This window comes from Heloderma suspectum, chromosome 2, assembly GCF_057233095.1.
Source record: "Heloderma suspectum isolate Gila_16-S chromosome 2, 16-S_ref, whole genome shotgun sequence".
NCBI classification, from domain to species: Eukaryota; Metazoa; Chordata; class Lepidosauria; order Squamata; family Helodermatidae; genus Heloderma; species Heloderma suspectum.
The window spans coordinates 93,230,357-93,246,334 of record NC_139459.1 but is presented as its reverse complement, the minus strand read 5'-3'; the positions used below and the strand labels follow the sequence as shown (position 1 = coordinate 93,246,334).

At 40.4% G+C, this 15,978-nt stretch overlaps 1 protein-coding gene across 2 annotated transcripts in view; it reads left to right on the top strand.

Annotated features, from left to right (window-relative positions):
- NAA35 (N-alpha-acetyltransferase 35, NatC auxiliary subunit) overlaps nucleotides 1-15,978 on the top strand; it is a 30,833-nt gene that overhangs the window by 3,606 nt on the left and 11,249 nt on the right. For both annotated transcript variants that reach the window (XM_084834164.1, XM_084834163.1), the window contains exons 4-14: nucleotides 2,946-3,060; nucleotides 4,407-4,481; nucleotides 6,307-6,474; nucleotides 7,465-7,531; nucleotides 8,452-8,495; nucleotides 10,098-10,148; nucleotides 10,641-10,724; nucleotides 11,515-11,629; nucleotides 13,871-14,049; nucleotides 15,560-15,619; nucleotides 15,705-15,811. In XM_084834164.1, the coding sequence (XP_084690290.1) occupies nucleotides 2,946-3,060; nucleotides 4,407-4,481; nucleotides 6,307-6,474; nucleotides 7,465-7,531; nucleotides 8,452-8,495; nucleotides 10,098-10,148; nucleotides 10,641-10,724; nucleotides 11,515-11,629; nucleotides 13,871-14,049; nucleotides 15,560-15,619; nucleotides 15,705-15,811 (1,065 nt within the window). The remainder of the gene's footprint in view (nucleotides 1-2,945; nucleotides 3,061-4,406; nucleotides 4,482-6,306; nucleotides 6,475-7,464; nucleotides 7,532-8,451; nucleotides 8,496-10,097; nucleotides 10,149-10,640; nucleotides 10,725-11,514; nucleotides 11,630-13,870; nucleotides 14,050-15,559; nucleotides 15,620-15,704; nucleotides 15,812-15,978) is intronic.

Below are 15,978 nucleotides of genomic sequence, written 5' to 3'. Positions count from 1 at the left end.
TTAATGCTGATTAAAGATTTATGTTACTAACTTGAAAACTCTGTTGCACACAACCTAGGGCTGCAGCACTATGCACACTTACTAGGAGTAAGTTCTGTTGAGCTCAGTGGGACTGAATCCTATATAAGCGTCCTTTGAATAATGCAGTAAAGCTGTACTCTAGTCATACTTGTTTGTAATAACTTGTTCAGGGCAAAACATCTGTTAAAGATTGGGTTATATAGTTCATAGAAAAATGCAGATTCTTATGTTTCAGTCATGAACGTGCCTAATTGGAATCAAGTCCATTTGATTTGGGTAGAATATACTTCCACGTAAGTGTACTTAGGATCACTCACAATGCTTTCTTCACATAAATACAGCAGTATTATATTCTCTGTATTTTTATTTTAGTGTTTTAAATATCTTTGGAATGAAATTTGGTGGATTAATCAGCACTTGGCTTGTACACGTTGTCCGCGTACAGTTCAAACGAAATAGAATGGATTTCAGCTGTAAACCCTTATTGAGGCAACCTTGACATACCCTGTTGGTGCTAGTGGCTTTGTCTTCTGTCAGACTGAAAAATATGTTTCTTTGTTTTAGGGTGTTTGCGCTATAGACGGAAAGAGTGGGTTACAGATAGGTCTTTGGAACTACAGAGAGGTTAACTATGTATAGCATAGCTGGCTGGGAAATGCTGGGAGTTGTAGGACTTTCTTCTTCTCTCCAAACATGCATAGGATTGCACCCTAAATATAGTGGGTTGGATCCAGATTTAGACATGACTAACAGACACTTTAGGATGCCTTTAACTCCCAATAAATTCAATGGGTTTGCTCTATGTATAACAAAATCTGAATCCAACCCAATGTCAGTAAGGTGAAAGAACTGTTGGGAATGTATTTGAAGGAGCTGTGTGGAATTAACAGTACTGTTCTTGTTGTTGGCTTGGGAGAGTTTACACCTCCTAAACAGAGAGAACATGATGCATTATCAGTCAGCTACCACATGTGTGTTTGCGTACTCCAAAACCTATCAAGAATAATTACACCCTTTAGAGAAAGGCACATTTCCGAATGCTAGTAGAACTGTGTTTAAACTGGTAAAGCGGGTAATGTATATGTGTGATGTTAACCATTCATGTTAGCAATAATATAGATTTATTATTTTTGTCCTCTAACTTTATTGACTGATTCCCCAATTACTCAGTTGTTCACTGTGAAAACGAACAGTAATTTTGATCTGTCTTGTATGTATCCCAGGCATACATGGGATGCATAGTCCACTGGCAGAGAACAATGTGATCCTGTGTAGACTCTGAAATCTATGGGCTTAAGTTTACCTTCTCCTCTAAAAGAATGTTAATTCCTTTAGTCCTTGTTAACTTTAATAAAACAAAACTGGGCTACATCTTAGACAATATGGACATCCTGCATTCCCCAAATACAGGCACACTGATGGATATCACTGCTTTCACAATTTGTATTTTAAGATTAGTGTTGAAACAATAGATACAAATGTATAATGCTACAAACACGTCTTGTGGAAATAGTGCATGAAGCTATTTGATGGCAAATAGTGTTCTGTGGTCCTTGACGGTGGCAGCATTCACAAATAATGCAAAACCATAATTTATTGCAGCATTTCCCAACATGGTGCCCTCCAGATGTTTTGGGCAACAACTCATATCAGTCCTGACCAGTATGGACAATGGTCAGGGGTGGTGGGAATTGTCGTCCAAAACGTCTGGAGAACATCAGATTGGGGAAGGCTGATTTAGTGCTGTGTGCACAAGTGGAAAGGAACCCGTGCAAAGTGCTAGGCTTAAGCACACTTCCACTCCCCTCTCCTCCTCCCCGCACCCAGCAAGAGGAATAAACCAGAATTCGATTTAACTTCAACAGATTCTTGGGTTGTCATTACATACAAATCAGGAATTGTGGTTTAAAATAAACTCTTAGTTCGTTAAATAAGCCTGTAAGATAATCCAGGGTCTTTGTTTGCTTGTTTTAGCAATTGGCTAAAGTTTATTTAAATCAGGCTTCCTGGTTTGCATGTAATGAGAACCCAGGAATTGGCTAGTGAAATTTAAATTGACTAGGAGAAGGATTTAGTACTCCTAGTTGTTTGGAGGAGGTGGGGAACACACTTGGGAACCTTTCTGCTTATGCACCTAGTTTAGCACAGGGATGGGGAAACTCTGGCTGCAGACTCCGCCCACACCACTCCTCAAGCCCCCCCTCCTGGCTTGGGGAGGGGCAGGGAGAAGAATCCCCTTATCTCCTGTTGCAGATCAAAGATAAGAAGATTCCCCTTACTTAGGGGTTAGTAAGCTCCTTTTCCCAATTAGGAGGCTAAGTGCTACGCACTCACCAGCGCTTGCAGAAGCTCCTGCAAATGCCAGCCAAGTGTGCTTTGCTATTGCTTCTCATTCCCTCGCTATTCCATATATACTATCATTTTATTAAAATTGTGGTGCAAAAAATACCTTGCTAGAATTTCATAGCTCTATTAAATTAAATCCTCATTACTTCAACAGTTGATTTTTAAGCTGCAGTCCTAACAACACTTACTAGGGAGTAAACCCAATTGAACATAGTGAGATTTACTTCCTGGTAAACATGTATAGGATTGCACTGCTAAGGTATTTCCATAGTGAAGAATTATGTTACTGCTTTCATAACTCTGCATTTTTTAAAAATTATCTGATTAGTTGTATCAGCTTATCTCAAATTACATCAGTTCCTTCTTTTAAAAAATTATGAAAACTGTAGATGAGTTCTGTATCTGTTTTTGCATGATTTTTAGGGTTTCATGAGATGCATACATTGAATAAAAAAATTCTTTAACTGTTTCTGTTTTGTAGTTGAACATTTTAAGATGATGCTTTGAAACGTTCTTGCTGTTTATATATTCATTAGTGCCAACATGGGTTTTCTTGTGGGTTGTGTTGCTCTCTTTAGTTTTGGTCTTTTTGAAGCCATGTCTGCTATTGAAATGATGGATCCCAAGATGGATGCTGGTATGATTGGAAACCAAGTCAATCGAAAAGTTCTTAACTTTGAACAAGCTATCAAGGTTGGTGTTCTTTCTGCTTTGTTCAGCTGCTTAGTGATTCGTAAAAATAAAGGTCATAGTGAAATGAACACAGATGTTCAGAGTTTCACATATTAATTTAAGGCACAGGTGTTGAACTTCCTTCAGCTTGAGGGCCAAATTCCATTTTGAAGAAGCTTTTGGGAGCCACATTCCAGTGGTGGGCAGGGCTGAAAGCAGTGGGGCGGGGCCACTCATACCAGAAATACTAACATATTTTAGCTTAAAGCTCTTACTGTCAGTAACTAAGCCTTAGGAGAGACACTTCAACCTTTTAGAATGGGAAAAACGATTGATAGTTGGGGGAAAGGGGAAAAGTGGGTAGCCCAAGAGGAACCCCAGAGGGCCAGATTGGGATCCCAGGAGGGCTGGATTGGGATCCCAGGAGGGCTGGATTTGGCTCCTCGGTCTTGAGGTTCTGCACCCCTAATTTAAGGGAATATGGAATTTGTATTGGTGGCTTTAAAGAATTTGTCCCCCATGTCACGAGAACAGAAGATGGCTTTCCGCCCACTACATAAGGAAAACACTGAGGGGAGGTTGGGTGGGAGAGGAGGATGAGCAATCCCTTAAGGTTAGTTCCATAAGAACATAAGAGCCATGCTGGATCAGACCAAGGGTCCATCTAGTCCAGCATTCTGTTCACACAATGGCCAACCAGCTGTCAACCAGGAGCCCACAAGCAGGACATGAATGCAAGAGCACCCTCCCGCCCATGTTCCCCAGCAACTGGTATAAATAGGTTCACTGCCTCTTGTCCTGGAGGTAGCACATAGTCATCAAGACTAGTAGCCATTGATAGCCTTTTCCTCCATGAATTTGTCCAACCACTTTTAAAGCCATCCAAATTGGTGTCTGTCACTACATCCTGTGCTAGCAAATTCCATAGTTTAACTATGCGCTGTGTGAAGCAGTACTTCCTTTTATCTGTCCTGAATCTCCCACTAATCAGCTTCATGGGATGACCCCGGGTTCCAGTATTTCAAGAGAGGGAGAAAAATGTCTCCCTCTCCACATTCTCCACACAACGCATAATTCTGTAGACCTCTACCATGTCTCCCCTTACCCTCCTTTTTTCCAGGCTAAACAGTCCCAGCTGTTGTAACCTCCTCTCATAGGGGAGAGGTCGCACACATGGTTCTTGTTCTAGTTCTCAGGACTAACAAGCTCAGCAGAAGGTGGCATACTGCTACTAGAGTCTCCTTTCCATTCAGTCACATCACTGTTACCTCCCCACTGCCCAAACAGGCGATTTCTTTGTAAGCTGATCAAATGTCATTTGCTGTTGATGGACACTCATGCACGTTCTCGCTCTTATTCTTTTAAAGGACGGTACCATTAAAATTAAAGACTTATCCTTGCCTGAGCTAATAGGGATAATGGACACTTGTTTTTGCTGCTTGGTAAGAGTATTATATTTTTAATGCTGAATTAATAGAATTAACAGTTTTCTACAAGCCTTTCAAAGAGTGTATTTAGATAACATCAGTGATTTTTATTTGTTAGTTAGAATAGCTGATCTTAACTTTTCAGAAGTTTCTAAGGCTACAATCCTAAACACACCTCTTAGGGAGCAATCCTCATTAAAGACTGCGGGATGACTTCTAAATAAAGATGGGTTTTAAAATAAGGCCCAGTTTAAAATGGCAATAGATTTTTCTGAAACTAGTCATGCTAAGACCTTGTTCTGTTTGGATAATCAAATTTTGGATAAAATGGAGTTACCTAATGCACAGTATAAAATTACATTCCTTCACCCCACCCCACCCCACCCCACCCCACGGTCAAATGGCGAAATATTGGTTTGTATCCAGTTGTGTCATTCCCTTAACAGAAGCAGTTCCATGAACAGAACAGGAGGGGGCTATTCCCCTCCCCCCACAGCCTCCTCCTCCCCACTCAAAATCTGCTCCAGAAGGCTGGGAAACCCTTCAGAACAGATCTTCGGGTGGCGCAGATGACTGAAAGGGAGAGGGGAGCGGGAGAACCTCCAGTTGCTCTAGTGGACTTCCATTAATGCAACATTGAATTTAACCCATTGTTTTGTTTCCTGAGCAGAAATAAAGGTATAAATATAAATAACATGGGGCAAACTCCATCCCTTACTCCAGGGGTAGGCAATATTTTTGGGCTGTGGAATACATTTGGCAATTTGATAAACTGTCCTGGGTGCCACCACAAAATGGCTATGATGGGAGGCATGGCAAAGGGCAAGTAAGCTGCCCCAAAGACTGAGTACAAGGCAGAGATGGGGTCTGAGCCTCAACACACTAAACAAATCCCTTGAACTCACAGTTTTCAACACCAACAGAAACCTGTTTCACAGCCAGCCAAGCTGCTGGTAAGAAAATATGTTAATTAAAAAAGTGGGGGGAATAAGGCATTGTCCGGGGCTGCATTTGTGCCCCCGGGCACCATGTTCCCTACTCCTGCCATACACTCGGGGGCCAGAAAGCATAACAATGCTTCAACCACCATGCCAGTGAAGCCCATGAAGGGAAGGTGGATTGCAGCCCTTTCTGGTGATCTTGTAGTAAATAAGGCTGAATTTTGAGGGCTGGGAGGAAGCAGGAAGGGGCCGTTGTACAGGCTACTGATCTGTCTGGTCCTTTTCTATTCCTAGGTCATAGCCCCCTAAAGACAAGTGCCTTAGTAAGAGCAGTAGTGTTCTCATGGCTGCACCACAGCATTGTTCCAGCAAGACCCACCACTTGATCCTAACAAGAACAACCCGTGTGTGGGGCATGGCTGTGGCTGAAGGAACTATATACTCTGCTGGGGGTCTTGGTGGGGCGTCTGTTGTCAGGTCTAGTTTATCATGCAGTTCTATGCCTGGTGTAAATGTGGCAGAGCAAAGGGAGGTTCAGCGAACTTGAAGCCCTTAGGATTCAGTGAACTTGCTGGAGGCACCTCTTAGGAAGCCACTCCAAATCCATATGTACATGGAGGTTCTGTTCCGTACCTGTGCCCAGGATCCTGCGTTATGGCCATGATCCTTACTACTTTATATAATGTTGTGCCCTACATTTGTTCATTGAAATATAATGGATGTAAGAAATATTCATGTTGGAAATCAGAACTTATTTTTTTATGTAGTCTGTTTTCAATAATGGAATTGAAAAGAAATTAAATACTGAAATCCTGTTTTGTGAAATATTTATGAGTCCAGTTACAAAACTGGCCTGCCATTTTGTCAATCATTTCATATTATCTACTTCATCTCTGCAGATAACATGGTTAGAAGGCCATTCTTTGGCTCAGACGGTATTCACTTGCCTTTACATTCATAATCCAGACTTTATAGAGGATCCTGCCATGAAGGCATTTGCTTTGGGGATCCTAAAAATTTGTGATATTGCCAGAGAAAAAGTAAACAAAGCTGCAGTGTTTGAAGAGGTAAGGGTCTTGTTCAGTTGATGATTCTCCCTGCCCCTCTTTATTAATACATATAGTTTGCATTGTACATTTTAGTCGGCTGGTGGCTTTTAACATGTCATCTGGTTTTTATCTATCCTTTTTTACATATGCTTTTACTTTTGTATGATTTCTATTTTTTGATATGTGGATTTTATTTTGAAATTGTATTTGCTTGTTGATAATCGTCTTTGGTGCTTAATTGCAGAAATGGTGGGGCATAAATTCTGCAGGCTCCCAGGTGCCTTGCATAGCAAAAATAAAGCACCAGTAAAACAACAGTAATTTAAAAATGCAAGCTAATCAATAAAATACATAAAGCAGCAGTAAAAACTTGTGGCCTGGCTCAGATGTAATAGGAAACCACACTTTCCCACTGTGTGAATAAACCACAGTGATCTCTCTCCTTCAGGCCAGAGAAAGGGCTCCAGATGGGGAGACCAGAAGCATCTGCTACCATTTTTAAATACTAAACAAAGTTCCCTGTGACAGCTGGACTTGGGGAAGCGCAATTTGTTTAAACTATGATTTGAGAACAAGCCAGTATCAGAAATCACCAGTACAGCTTCCAGTCTTATCAGTGCCGAGTCGTGGTATTCCGTTACTCCAGGAAATGATATACACATTAGAATAGATATTTTAGTTTCCTAAAATACCTTGTATTTTACACATCTTGCAAATTTCTTAGTGATATTCTGAAAACATCTAGAGCAGCTTTCCCCAAGCTAGTGCCCTCCAGATGTTTTAGACTTCAGCTCCCATCAACCCCAACCAGCATGGCCAATGATCAGGAATGCTTGGCGTTGAAGTCCCAAACATCTGGAGGGCACCAGCTTAGGGAAGGCTGATCTAGAGGCATAGCTCCAACCTAAAGCCAGAGACTAATACCTTGTATACGGTGCAGAAGCATTGAGACAAGCTGTTGCTTTTGGCAAACAAGTCATGGTTATTTTTTTCCCTTTTCATGTTTAGGAAGATTTTCAATCCATGACATATGGATTTAAAATGGCCAACAGTGTGACAGATCTTCGAGTTACAGGTAGATCTCAAACAACTCATGGTCTTTCTTCTTGGAGAATGTAGTGCTTTGTTGGTGTCAGAGAATAAGTCCCAGTGAACTCAGTGGGACTTGAGAGTAAGTAAGAATGCATAGGATTGCATTGTAAGACATCAGCTATATTCAGATGATCCTCCATTGTCTGTATTCAGATAATAAAAATTATCCTTACTTCCTGGTTTTATCAAAGCACAGTTTGCTGTTGCATTCAGACTGGCAAACTATGCTTTGAGCAAGCTTTCCAAACCAGGATTTCAAACCACCGTTTGAGATCCTGGTTTTGAGGGCTTACCCAAACCATAGTTTGCAGATTCAATTGTAAAATGAAACTTTGGTTTGATTAGACCAGTATTCTATTAAAAGTATTATGCTAAAGTAGTAGCTGTACTAGTACTAATAGTAGTACTAGAATTATTCTACAAAACCAGATGAGCAAGGGAAGGAGGGAGTGCTTCAGCCTGTGGATCACTGTCATGTTCTAAACCAGCCTTCCACAACCCATGGTTTAGAGCAGCCTTCCCAAACTTGGGCACACCCCCAAATTTGGACTAGTTTTGGACTACAGACTACAGTGCTAGCCTGCATGACTATTGGTCAGGGAGGACGGGTTCTGCAGTTCAAAACATCTGGAGGGACCCAGGTTTGGGCAGGGTGGACTATGGCTTGGAGAATGATCTGAATGCAACTATTCTCTTTAAAATATAATGCCTTCAAAATAAGAAGAATTCTGTCATAAAGTTAGCATTTGTAAATCAAAGTAATGGGTGCAGGGTTGAGGTTGTTGATATATTGCTTTAGTTAGAATGTTTATCGCATATAGGATGGAAATGTCCACCTAGATATACAAATGACTCTCTTCCAAGTGGTGTTCATGCGTATGAACTGAATAACATTTTTTCCAGGTATGCTGAAGGATGTTGAAGATGACATGCAACGACGAGTTAAGGTATATATCTTTGGCAGACTACTTTTTTAAATTATACTTTCATTTTTATAGAGAAATTTTGAGAACAGTGATATATAGCCATTTTTTAAAGAAAACCATCAACACAACCAATTTAGTTAGGATGAATAAGAGTACAGAATCACAAATCCTTCAAACTGTAATTGTGTTATCCTAGTAAGTCAGCAAAATCTTATAACTATCTGGTGTGGCCTTAGTCTGAGATGTATACATACCACAAAAAATGGGTACCCTATTGCATAAAATGTTTTAGGTCCTTTATGACCTCTAGCAACCATCACTCATCATTGAGCTTGTCCATTAATATATGGTCCCAGAGCCTCCAAAATGAAGCCTTGACAGAGAAGTCTGCTGAACATTTCCAGTGGGTTGTACTTACCGCACTTACTGCTGCTAAAACATGCCAACTAAAGTCTTTATCCAATGTAGACCATAGGTCCTTTGGAAAATAAGCAGAATTGCAAGTTTTGGCATCTTGGTGATGTTTTGTTTTGTTTATATTGGGTTTTATCCAGTGGTGGTGTTCTGCCGAGGGAAGCAGTTCCGTCAATGGAACTGGGAGGGGGTGATTCCTCCAATCCCCCCGCACCCTGAAAATTGTTCTGGAGGGCTGAGAAATGTTCCGGAGCAGATTTTCAGGCAGCAAGGGGGGCTGTGGCATGGTGGTGGGAGGAAAGAGAAAGTCCTGTCATTCTAGCAGGCTTCCAGTAGCACAACGTTAGATTTAACCCATTGTTAATTTCTGTGACAATTGTGTCCCAAAATCTAAAACTGATTATTTTTAAATAATTTTTAGAATGGTCTTATCAGTTAGGCATAAATGGAAGAGAATTCTAACAAAATAATAAGCTATTTGCATTAATAAACATAATCAAGACCTTTTAATTCTTCTCAGTCTGCTATTTATTGCTTTTTTTATCCCACCCTTCATGTGTCCCTTCATTTTATCCTCAGAGCAAGCCTGTGAGGTAGGTTAGGCTGAGACAGTGGGCTGGCTCGCATGACATGAGGGTAGTTAATAAGCCACAGCAGCTTATTAACCACGTCTGTGCATGTCAGCTCATTTCCCTACTTGCCATTGCCAAGCGCAGGCTGTTGTGACATCTGAACCCGGCAAGGGTGGGTGGCTGGAGTGGTATTGAGGGAAATGAGCCAGCATGCGTGGGGTGCGTATGTCAAGCTCTCATCATCTGCACATCTCTTTTGATGGAAGCATTGCACACACACATACACACAAACACCACTTTCCACGTGAATGGGAAAGACATGTAAGTAAACAAATGCGCCTCCTGCCATCTCATCTAGTTTGACTCTGGGTTTCATTGGGGGAATTTGAACCCAGATCTTCCCAGTCTAAGCCTGCATTCAATCTGCTACTCTTCACTGGCTCTCTCCATAGGTTCTGTCAAAAGAAAACACATCTCACATTCTGTCTATGGTGTTATTTATAAATATGGCATACTCTCATCTAATCAGATTATTAGAAAGGGATAAGAAACAAAAGTTATGTGACACTGGGCTGTGAGGAAGATGAGGTATTTAATTTAGTGTAATATTAAATATTTCTAATGTCTTTAATTTCAGAGTACTCGAAGCCGACAAGGAGAAGAAAGAGATCCAGAAGTGGAACTTGAGGTAAGGATCCTTGTATTCTATGCAAGATCATATAAAAAGTGTTTCTTGATCATCTTCCTTGAATATGTTCTATAATAAAATGTACCTATTGATTGAGAAGTCAAAGAAGATCAATCTATACTTAAAATCACAAGATTTGCTGGGGGCAGGGTGGGGGGCAGTTCTTGATTTTGGCTGGAAGTTCTTGATTTTGGCTGGACTTGAATTATGCACCAGATTAAGTAGCAATAGCACACGTTGCATCTTTTAAGTGATCAATCATTTAATTTTATCATTTGTAAAATCTTGGTACAACAAAGGTTATTGGTATTCGCACCTTAATTGTTTTGAGTTACTCAGAAAGAGAATTTATTTTTAAATTTTGTTTCATTGTTCAGCATTGCAAATTAACTTTTGTATACATGAACAGCAAACATGCTTATAGTATTTTGTCTAAACCTTAGTTTTTGAGAAGTTTGAAAAGTATTAATTTTGGGATTGGTTTTTCTATAGCATCAGCAGTGCTTTGCAGTATTCAGCAGAGTGAAGTTTACCCGGGTATTACTGACTGTATTAATAGCCTTTACCAAAAAAGAGGTATGGTTCCTGGGTAATTTCTTGCCCACCTTTAACACTTCCAAATATTGCAGCTTCAGGTGTATGGAGCCTCTGAGTTCAGATGCTGGGGGCAAACAACGGAGATGGAAGGCAGGAAGACTGTTGCTTTCATGTCCTTCTTGTGGGCTTCCCAGGGACATCTGTGGTGCCAGTGTGGTGTAGCGGTTGGAGTGTTGGACTGGGATCCGGGAGATCCGGGTTCTAGTCCCCCCTACTCAGCCATGAAGCTCCCTGGGTGACTTTGGGCCAGTTACTGACACTCAACCTAACCTACTTCACAGGGTTGTTGTCAGGATAAAACTGAGGAAGAGGGCCATGTAAGCTGCTCTAGGTTCCTTGCAAGGAGAAAAAGTCAGGGTATAAATGTAATAATAAATCAATTTGCTGGCCACTGCTGGGAAATAGGATGCTGAACTAGATGGACTCTTGGTCTGATCCAGCATGGCTGCTTTTATGTTCTCACTCTCAGTACTGGCTACAGAAAGCAGAACGACTTATTCTGGGAGGAAAAGTGGGCAGGGATATTTCCAGAAGTATTCTTTTATGCCACACAAATGAAGCCCATAAAATTACCTTTTGAATGTTGAGATGGCAGATCCATGGCAGATGCAACATGCATAGAACATTAGCACAGATGCAGATATATACTTTAAAATGTTGTAGTGTAAACGCCACTGGGTGTTTTTTTTTTCTTGTACTAATTCTTAAAACAATAGCCATTACTTTAATTGTCTGGTGACATACAGATTTTTTTGTTGCTTTTTAACAGACCAGTGCTGTTGCAGAAGCTCAGAAACTGATGACTCAGGCAGCTGACTTGCTTTCTGCTATCCACAACTCTTTACACCATGGCATTCAGGCTCAGAATGACACAACAAAAGGAGGTAAGTAATTATCTTCAGAAGTGTGTTCTCTTCTTGTGCTCTGTTAACATTCAAAACACCTAGTGGTCTGTAGTTAACGTTCATCTGTTTTGATCTATTGTCTTGGTCTGTTCTTTTAGCCTCATCAGTTATTCTAAACATGAATGTTTTTGTTGAACTTTCTGTATAAAACGTAGTAGTTCAGTTAAGGCAGTCTTCCGCAGTCTTCCTCAGTCTGTTGACAGTGAAACGATCTTCCTTGGGAGCGGATAGGCTCTCCTTCACTGGAAGTATTTAAGGAGTGGCTGGATGGCCATCTCTGAGATGCTGTAGTTGCATCCTGCATTGCAGATCCTGCATTGAGCTGGCAATTGGACTAGATGACCTTTTGGTAATACCCTCCAACTCCATGATTCTGTAATATAATAAAAGGTAAATAGGACCCTGTAAACACCCTATTGATGATTTCATTACCTTCACATTTCATTACCATACTCAGGAGGTTTTGAATGTCATGGAGAGGCAATGTCAAAGTTATGTTTGTCCCATGCCTTTAAAGGTTTTAAAAGGTAAGCTCAGTAGAAAGGCTGTTTCTGTGGTTGGCATCTTAACCATTAGTCCCCCCAAGAGCCCTTCTCAGCTCATTTTGCCCCCTCCCACTGAAGGGAAGACCCTGAAATCTGGACTGTGACATGAACTGCCTGCAACCAGAAGTGACTGCCACAAACACCTCCATGTATCCCTATGACATTGTCCCATTTTGTGCATTTTCATTGTAAGCTGGTTTGGGAGGTAATCCCTTTTTATAAATTCATTGATAAATGTATGAGTCTCTTTTTGGCCTACATATGGTCCCCATGATGATTTGCAATTATCTTGGCTGAACAGTGGAGTATAAATAACAAAAATGAGCCCCAGCACCTTGAATTGGGCCCAGAAAGTTCTGGGGGAGCCAGGATGCTGGCTGTGGAATGGGTTGAAGGTGTTCTTCCTCGCATTCTCACTGAGGCAAGCTGTAGCTGCACAGCCGGTGGTCAGCTGTCAGCCTTCCATTTTCAAGCTTTAGAAATGATTGTTTATGACAAACGTATGTTTCTGTCATATTGAAAGTGGACGCTTATTCTTGTGATTCAGCAAGACTAAGCATAGGAAGTCTTAAACATCTTTGCAAAATGTCAGGTAGTCCTTTTTCTTCCTCACTGACAAAATGATGGAGAGAGACTCCATTATTGTTAACACGCTCTGAGCTTTGCTTCTTCCCTGGTTCAGTTCAGGTTTCCTGCTTTCCAACCTTGGATGATCCTTGCTTTTTCCATTCATATTATTTTACCTAGACTTGAGGACTGGGCAACTCTAATTTCCACTAGTTTGTCCCCTGCACACTCACACTCGCCTCCTCCCCAGCCCCCCGGTTCCCCCACCCCTTGCACACATCCTTGTCCTCTTGCTCTGTGGTATGGCAAAAAGATTAGGGAGGCTGAAGGCTAATCAAAACCCAGGTATAAGAACCCCTGCCTTAGTACATTACAATGTGGAATAGTGTATTTGGCTTGTATACGAGTATTTTTTCCTGCTTGTTTCTCCACTGCACACAAGGGGAGCATGGCAGAGCTTTGCGGGATGAAGGCCATTTTGCCACAGCTATTTACCTCATTTGCGCTGTGGCTAGGATGCTGCTGGAAAGCTACCATGCTTGATGGCTGACTTCCCATGGTGCCTTCATGAGCTGGTGTAGATGCTATGGAGAATCAATCTTCCAGAGCTTATTAGACAATTTGCTGGATGGGATTTGGCAAATATTTTTTTACTAGAGCACTGTATGTTTGGCTTTTTAGGCAGAGGAGCTTAATGATTTGACATAGTTGCTTTGCGTGGTGCCTTAAGACCTGCTCCTTGTGTGCAACACGTTATTTATAGGTTAGTGTGCATAAAATGGTTTCCCTTCTGAGAAAGCATTGCAAAGACCCTGCAAATATTTGGCTTTGAATCGTTACCACAGTTCTAATTCCTTATTGTCTCTCTCTTTCGCAGTTCATACAAGTGTGTTGTGCTTGACTTCTGGTAACTTTAACTTAATAAAATTCCTATTCTAATAATAATTTTAAATTGCTTACTTGACAATAAATTGCTTAATATTTTGAAAGCCTTGCTTTTTAAGTCAATAAATTGAAATCCTTTATTTTGTTTTGATGAAATAACTAGTGTATGATATAGCACAAGTGAGGGTTAAGAACAGTAATTGAATTCTTAACTTTCTTTTAGATCACCCTATTATGATGGGGTTTGAGCCTCTTGTTAATCAGAGATTGCTTCCTCCAACTTTTCCTCGATATGCAAAAATTATTAAAAGGGAAGAAATGGTCAACTATTTTTCAAAGCTTATAGACCGAATAAAAACTGTGTGTGAAGTTGTCAATTTAACTAACCTGCACTGCATACTGGTAAGTATCAAGACTGTTAAGTTGTTTTATTCTTAAGGATATAAAGACATCTTTCCTGAAGAACTCCTAAGACTTGTGCACAAATGTTTACAGACTTAATTTTTTTGTTAAAAAATCCATTCCATGTTGTTTTCACAAACAAATAGCAAACCATATAGAAACTTAAAGAATAAAACTTAGATGAAAGCCAGTGATGGAATTTGGAGATGAAAGCTAAGTTGTACCATTGAGGCAGAAGCCAGGGATGTTTGTATTTCCTTGCCAAGAATATCTCCATGCCAAATGTTTTTTTGGTGGGGAATGAGGATAGTTATACTCAGCAAACTGTCTCAAATTCATCTCAGTCCCAATTTTGCAAATTTCAGCAACATCTGGTCCCACACTAACATCTAAATAGGCACTATGTGAGAAAGTAAGATAATGTGGCCAATTTCTGTGTCAGCGATGCTGTGCTGGTGTTGTTGGCAGTAACTACTTCATACAGCCAACCAACATGGTTTCCATTTGCTCTCACAACAAAGTAGTAATATATAAATTAGGCTTTAGTGTCCTAGGAAAGTTGTGTTGGTTTCCACAGCTAGAGGAACATGTTTTTCCAAACTGTGAAAATGCAATATTGATCAGCAGTTGCAAGTTACTGTACAGTATGTATAGTGCAAGAATCTGCTGGATAGAAATTTTGCATGTGAACAATCCCTGTTTGTAAACATGAACACACCAACCATAGTAAGTTACTATGTGTTCTACTTTCTTTTGCTTAATTCAGAGAAATTTGATATCAAAAATATCATAACCTTAGTTGTTGAAACTGAAGTAAAGCATTATCTTTTGCTAAATTGAACCCTCTAGAATTCTATAGTCAGTTTTTAATTTTAGAAGAATGCTCTGTGCAAAGTTAAAGTTGGCAGGCTTTCTCAAGCAGTGTGAAAAAGAACCCCTTCAATATCTGTTGAACAATCTTTTTTGCAATGGTTACCCTTGGGGTTAAATTTTAATTAAGACAATTGTGTAAGGATTACAATTTTAGTAGCAAAATGTTCCCCAAGTGGTGGAAATGTGTCCATTAAGACGGGCTGTAGTTGAGTGGCTGAATGGCAGCTCTAGCTGGCTTCGCCCCCTCCTTTCTTTCCATTGGCCCTTGGTCCTTGTTTCCTCCTTCCGTGTCCCTTGGTACCCTCAACATATGCAACTGCCTCAACATATACAACTACCACATTCCTCTCACCCTTTCAGTCCTCTTGGTCAGCTGTAGCCCATTTCTCTGGCAGCATTAGCGAGACATAACTAATAGTACAATTCACCTAGAAATGGTGAAATAGCTGCTGATGTCACACAGGCATTGATGGCTCCCTAAATCAGGAGGAAGCTGTAACATTGGTTTATGCATTTCAAAAAGGAAGTGAAAGATTGCAGATTTCGCAGATTACCTTCACCTTCCCTTCCTGTATATCTAATTGCATACCTTGTGTTAACGATCTCTTTCCCCCCTCTCTTTCTGTTTATAAATTAGGACTTTTTCTGTGAATTTAGTGAACAATCACCTTGTGTGCTTTCAAGATCACTGTTACAGGCAAGTAGGAAATGTCATTTACAGTAAAATGTTTTAAGTGTATGTTCATAACTGGATGAAATAACAAAGGTACTATTTGTTGCAGACTACTTTTCTTGTGGATAACAAAAAAGTATTTGGTACTCATCTCATGCAAGATATGGTGAAAGATGCCCTGAGATCTTTTGTTAGTCCTCCAGTACTTTCACCTAAGTGAGTAGCAGATTCTAGTTTTGATAATACTTTGCATATGTCTTGCATGTCTCAATGTTCAACAAAACAAAAATGCTGATAAAAACCCACTTTTGATTGAAAATCGCACAGCACCTCATGTGATTCAGACAGCCAAAAATATATATTAATACAGAGCACAAATTTCT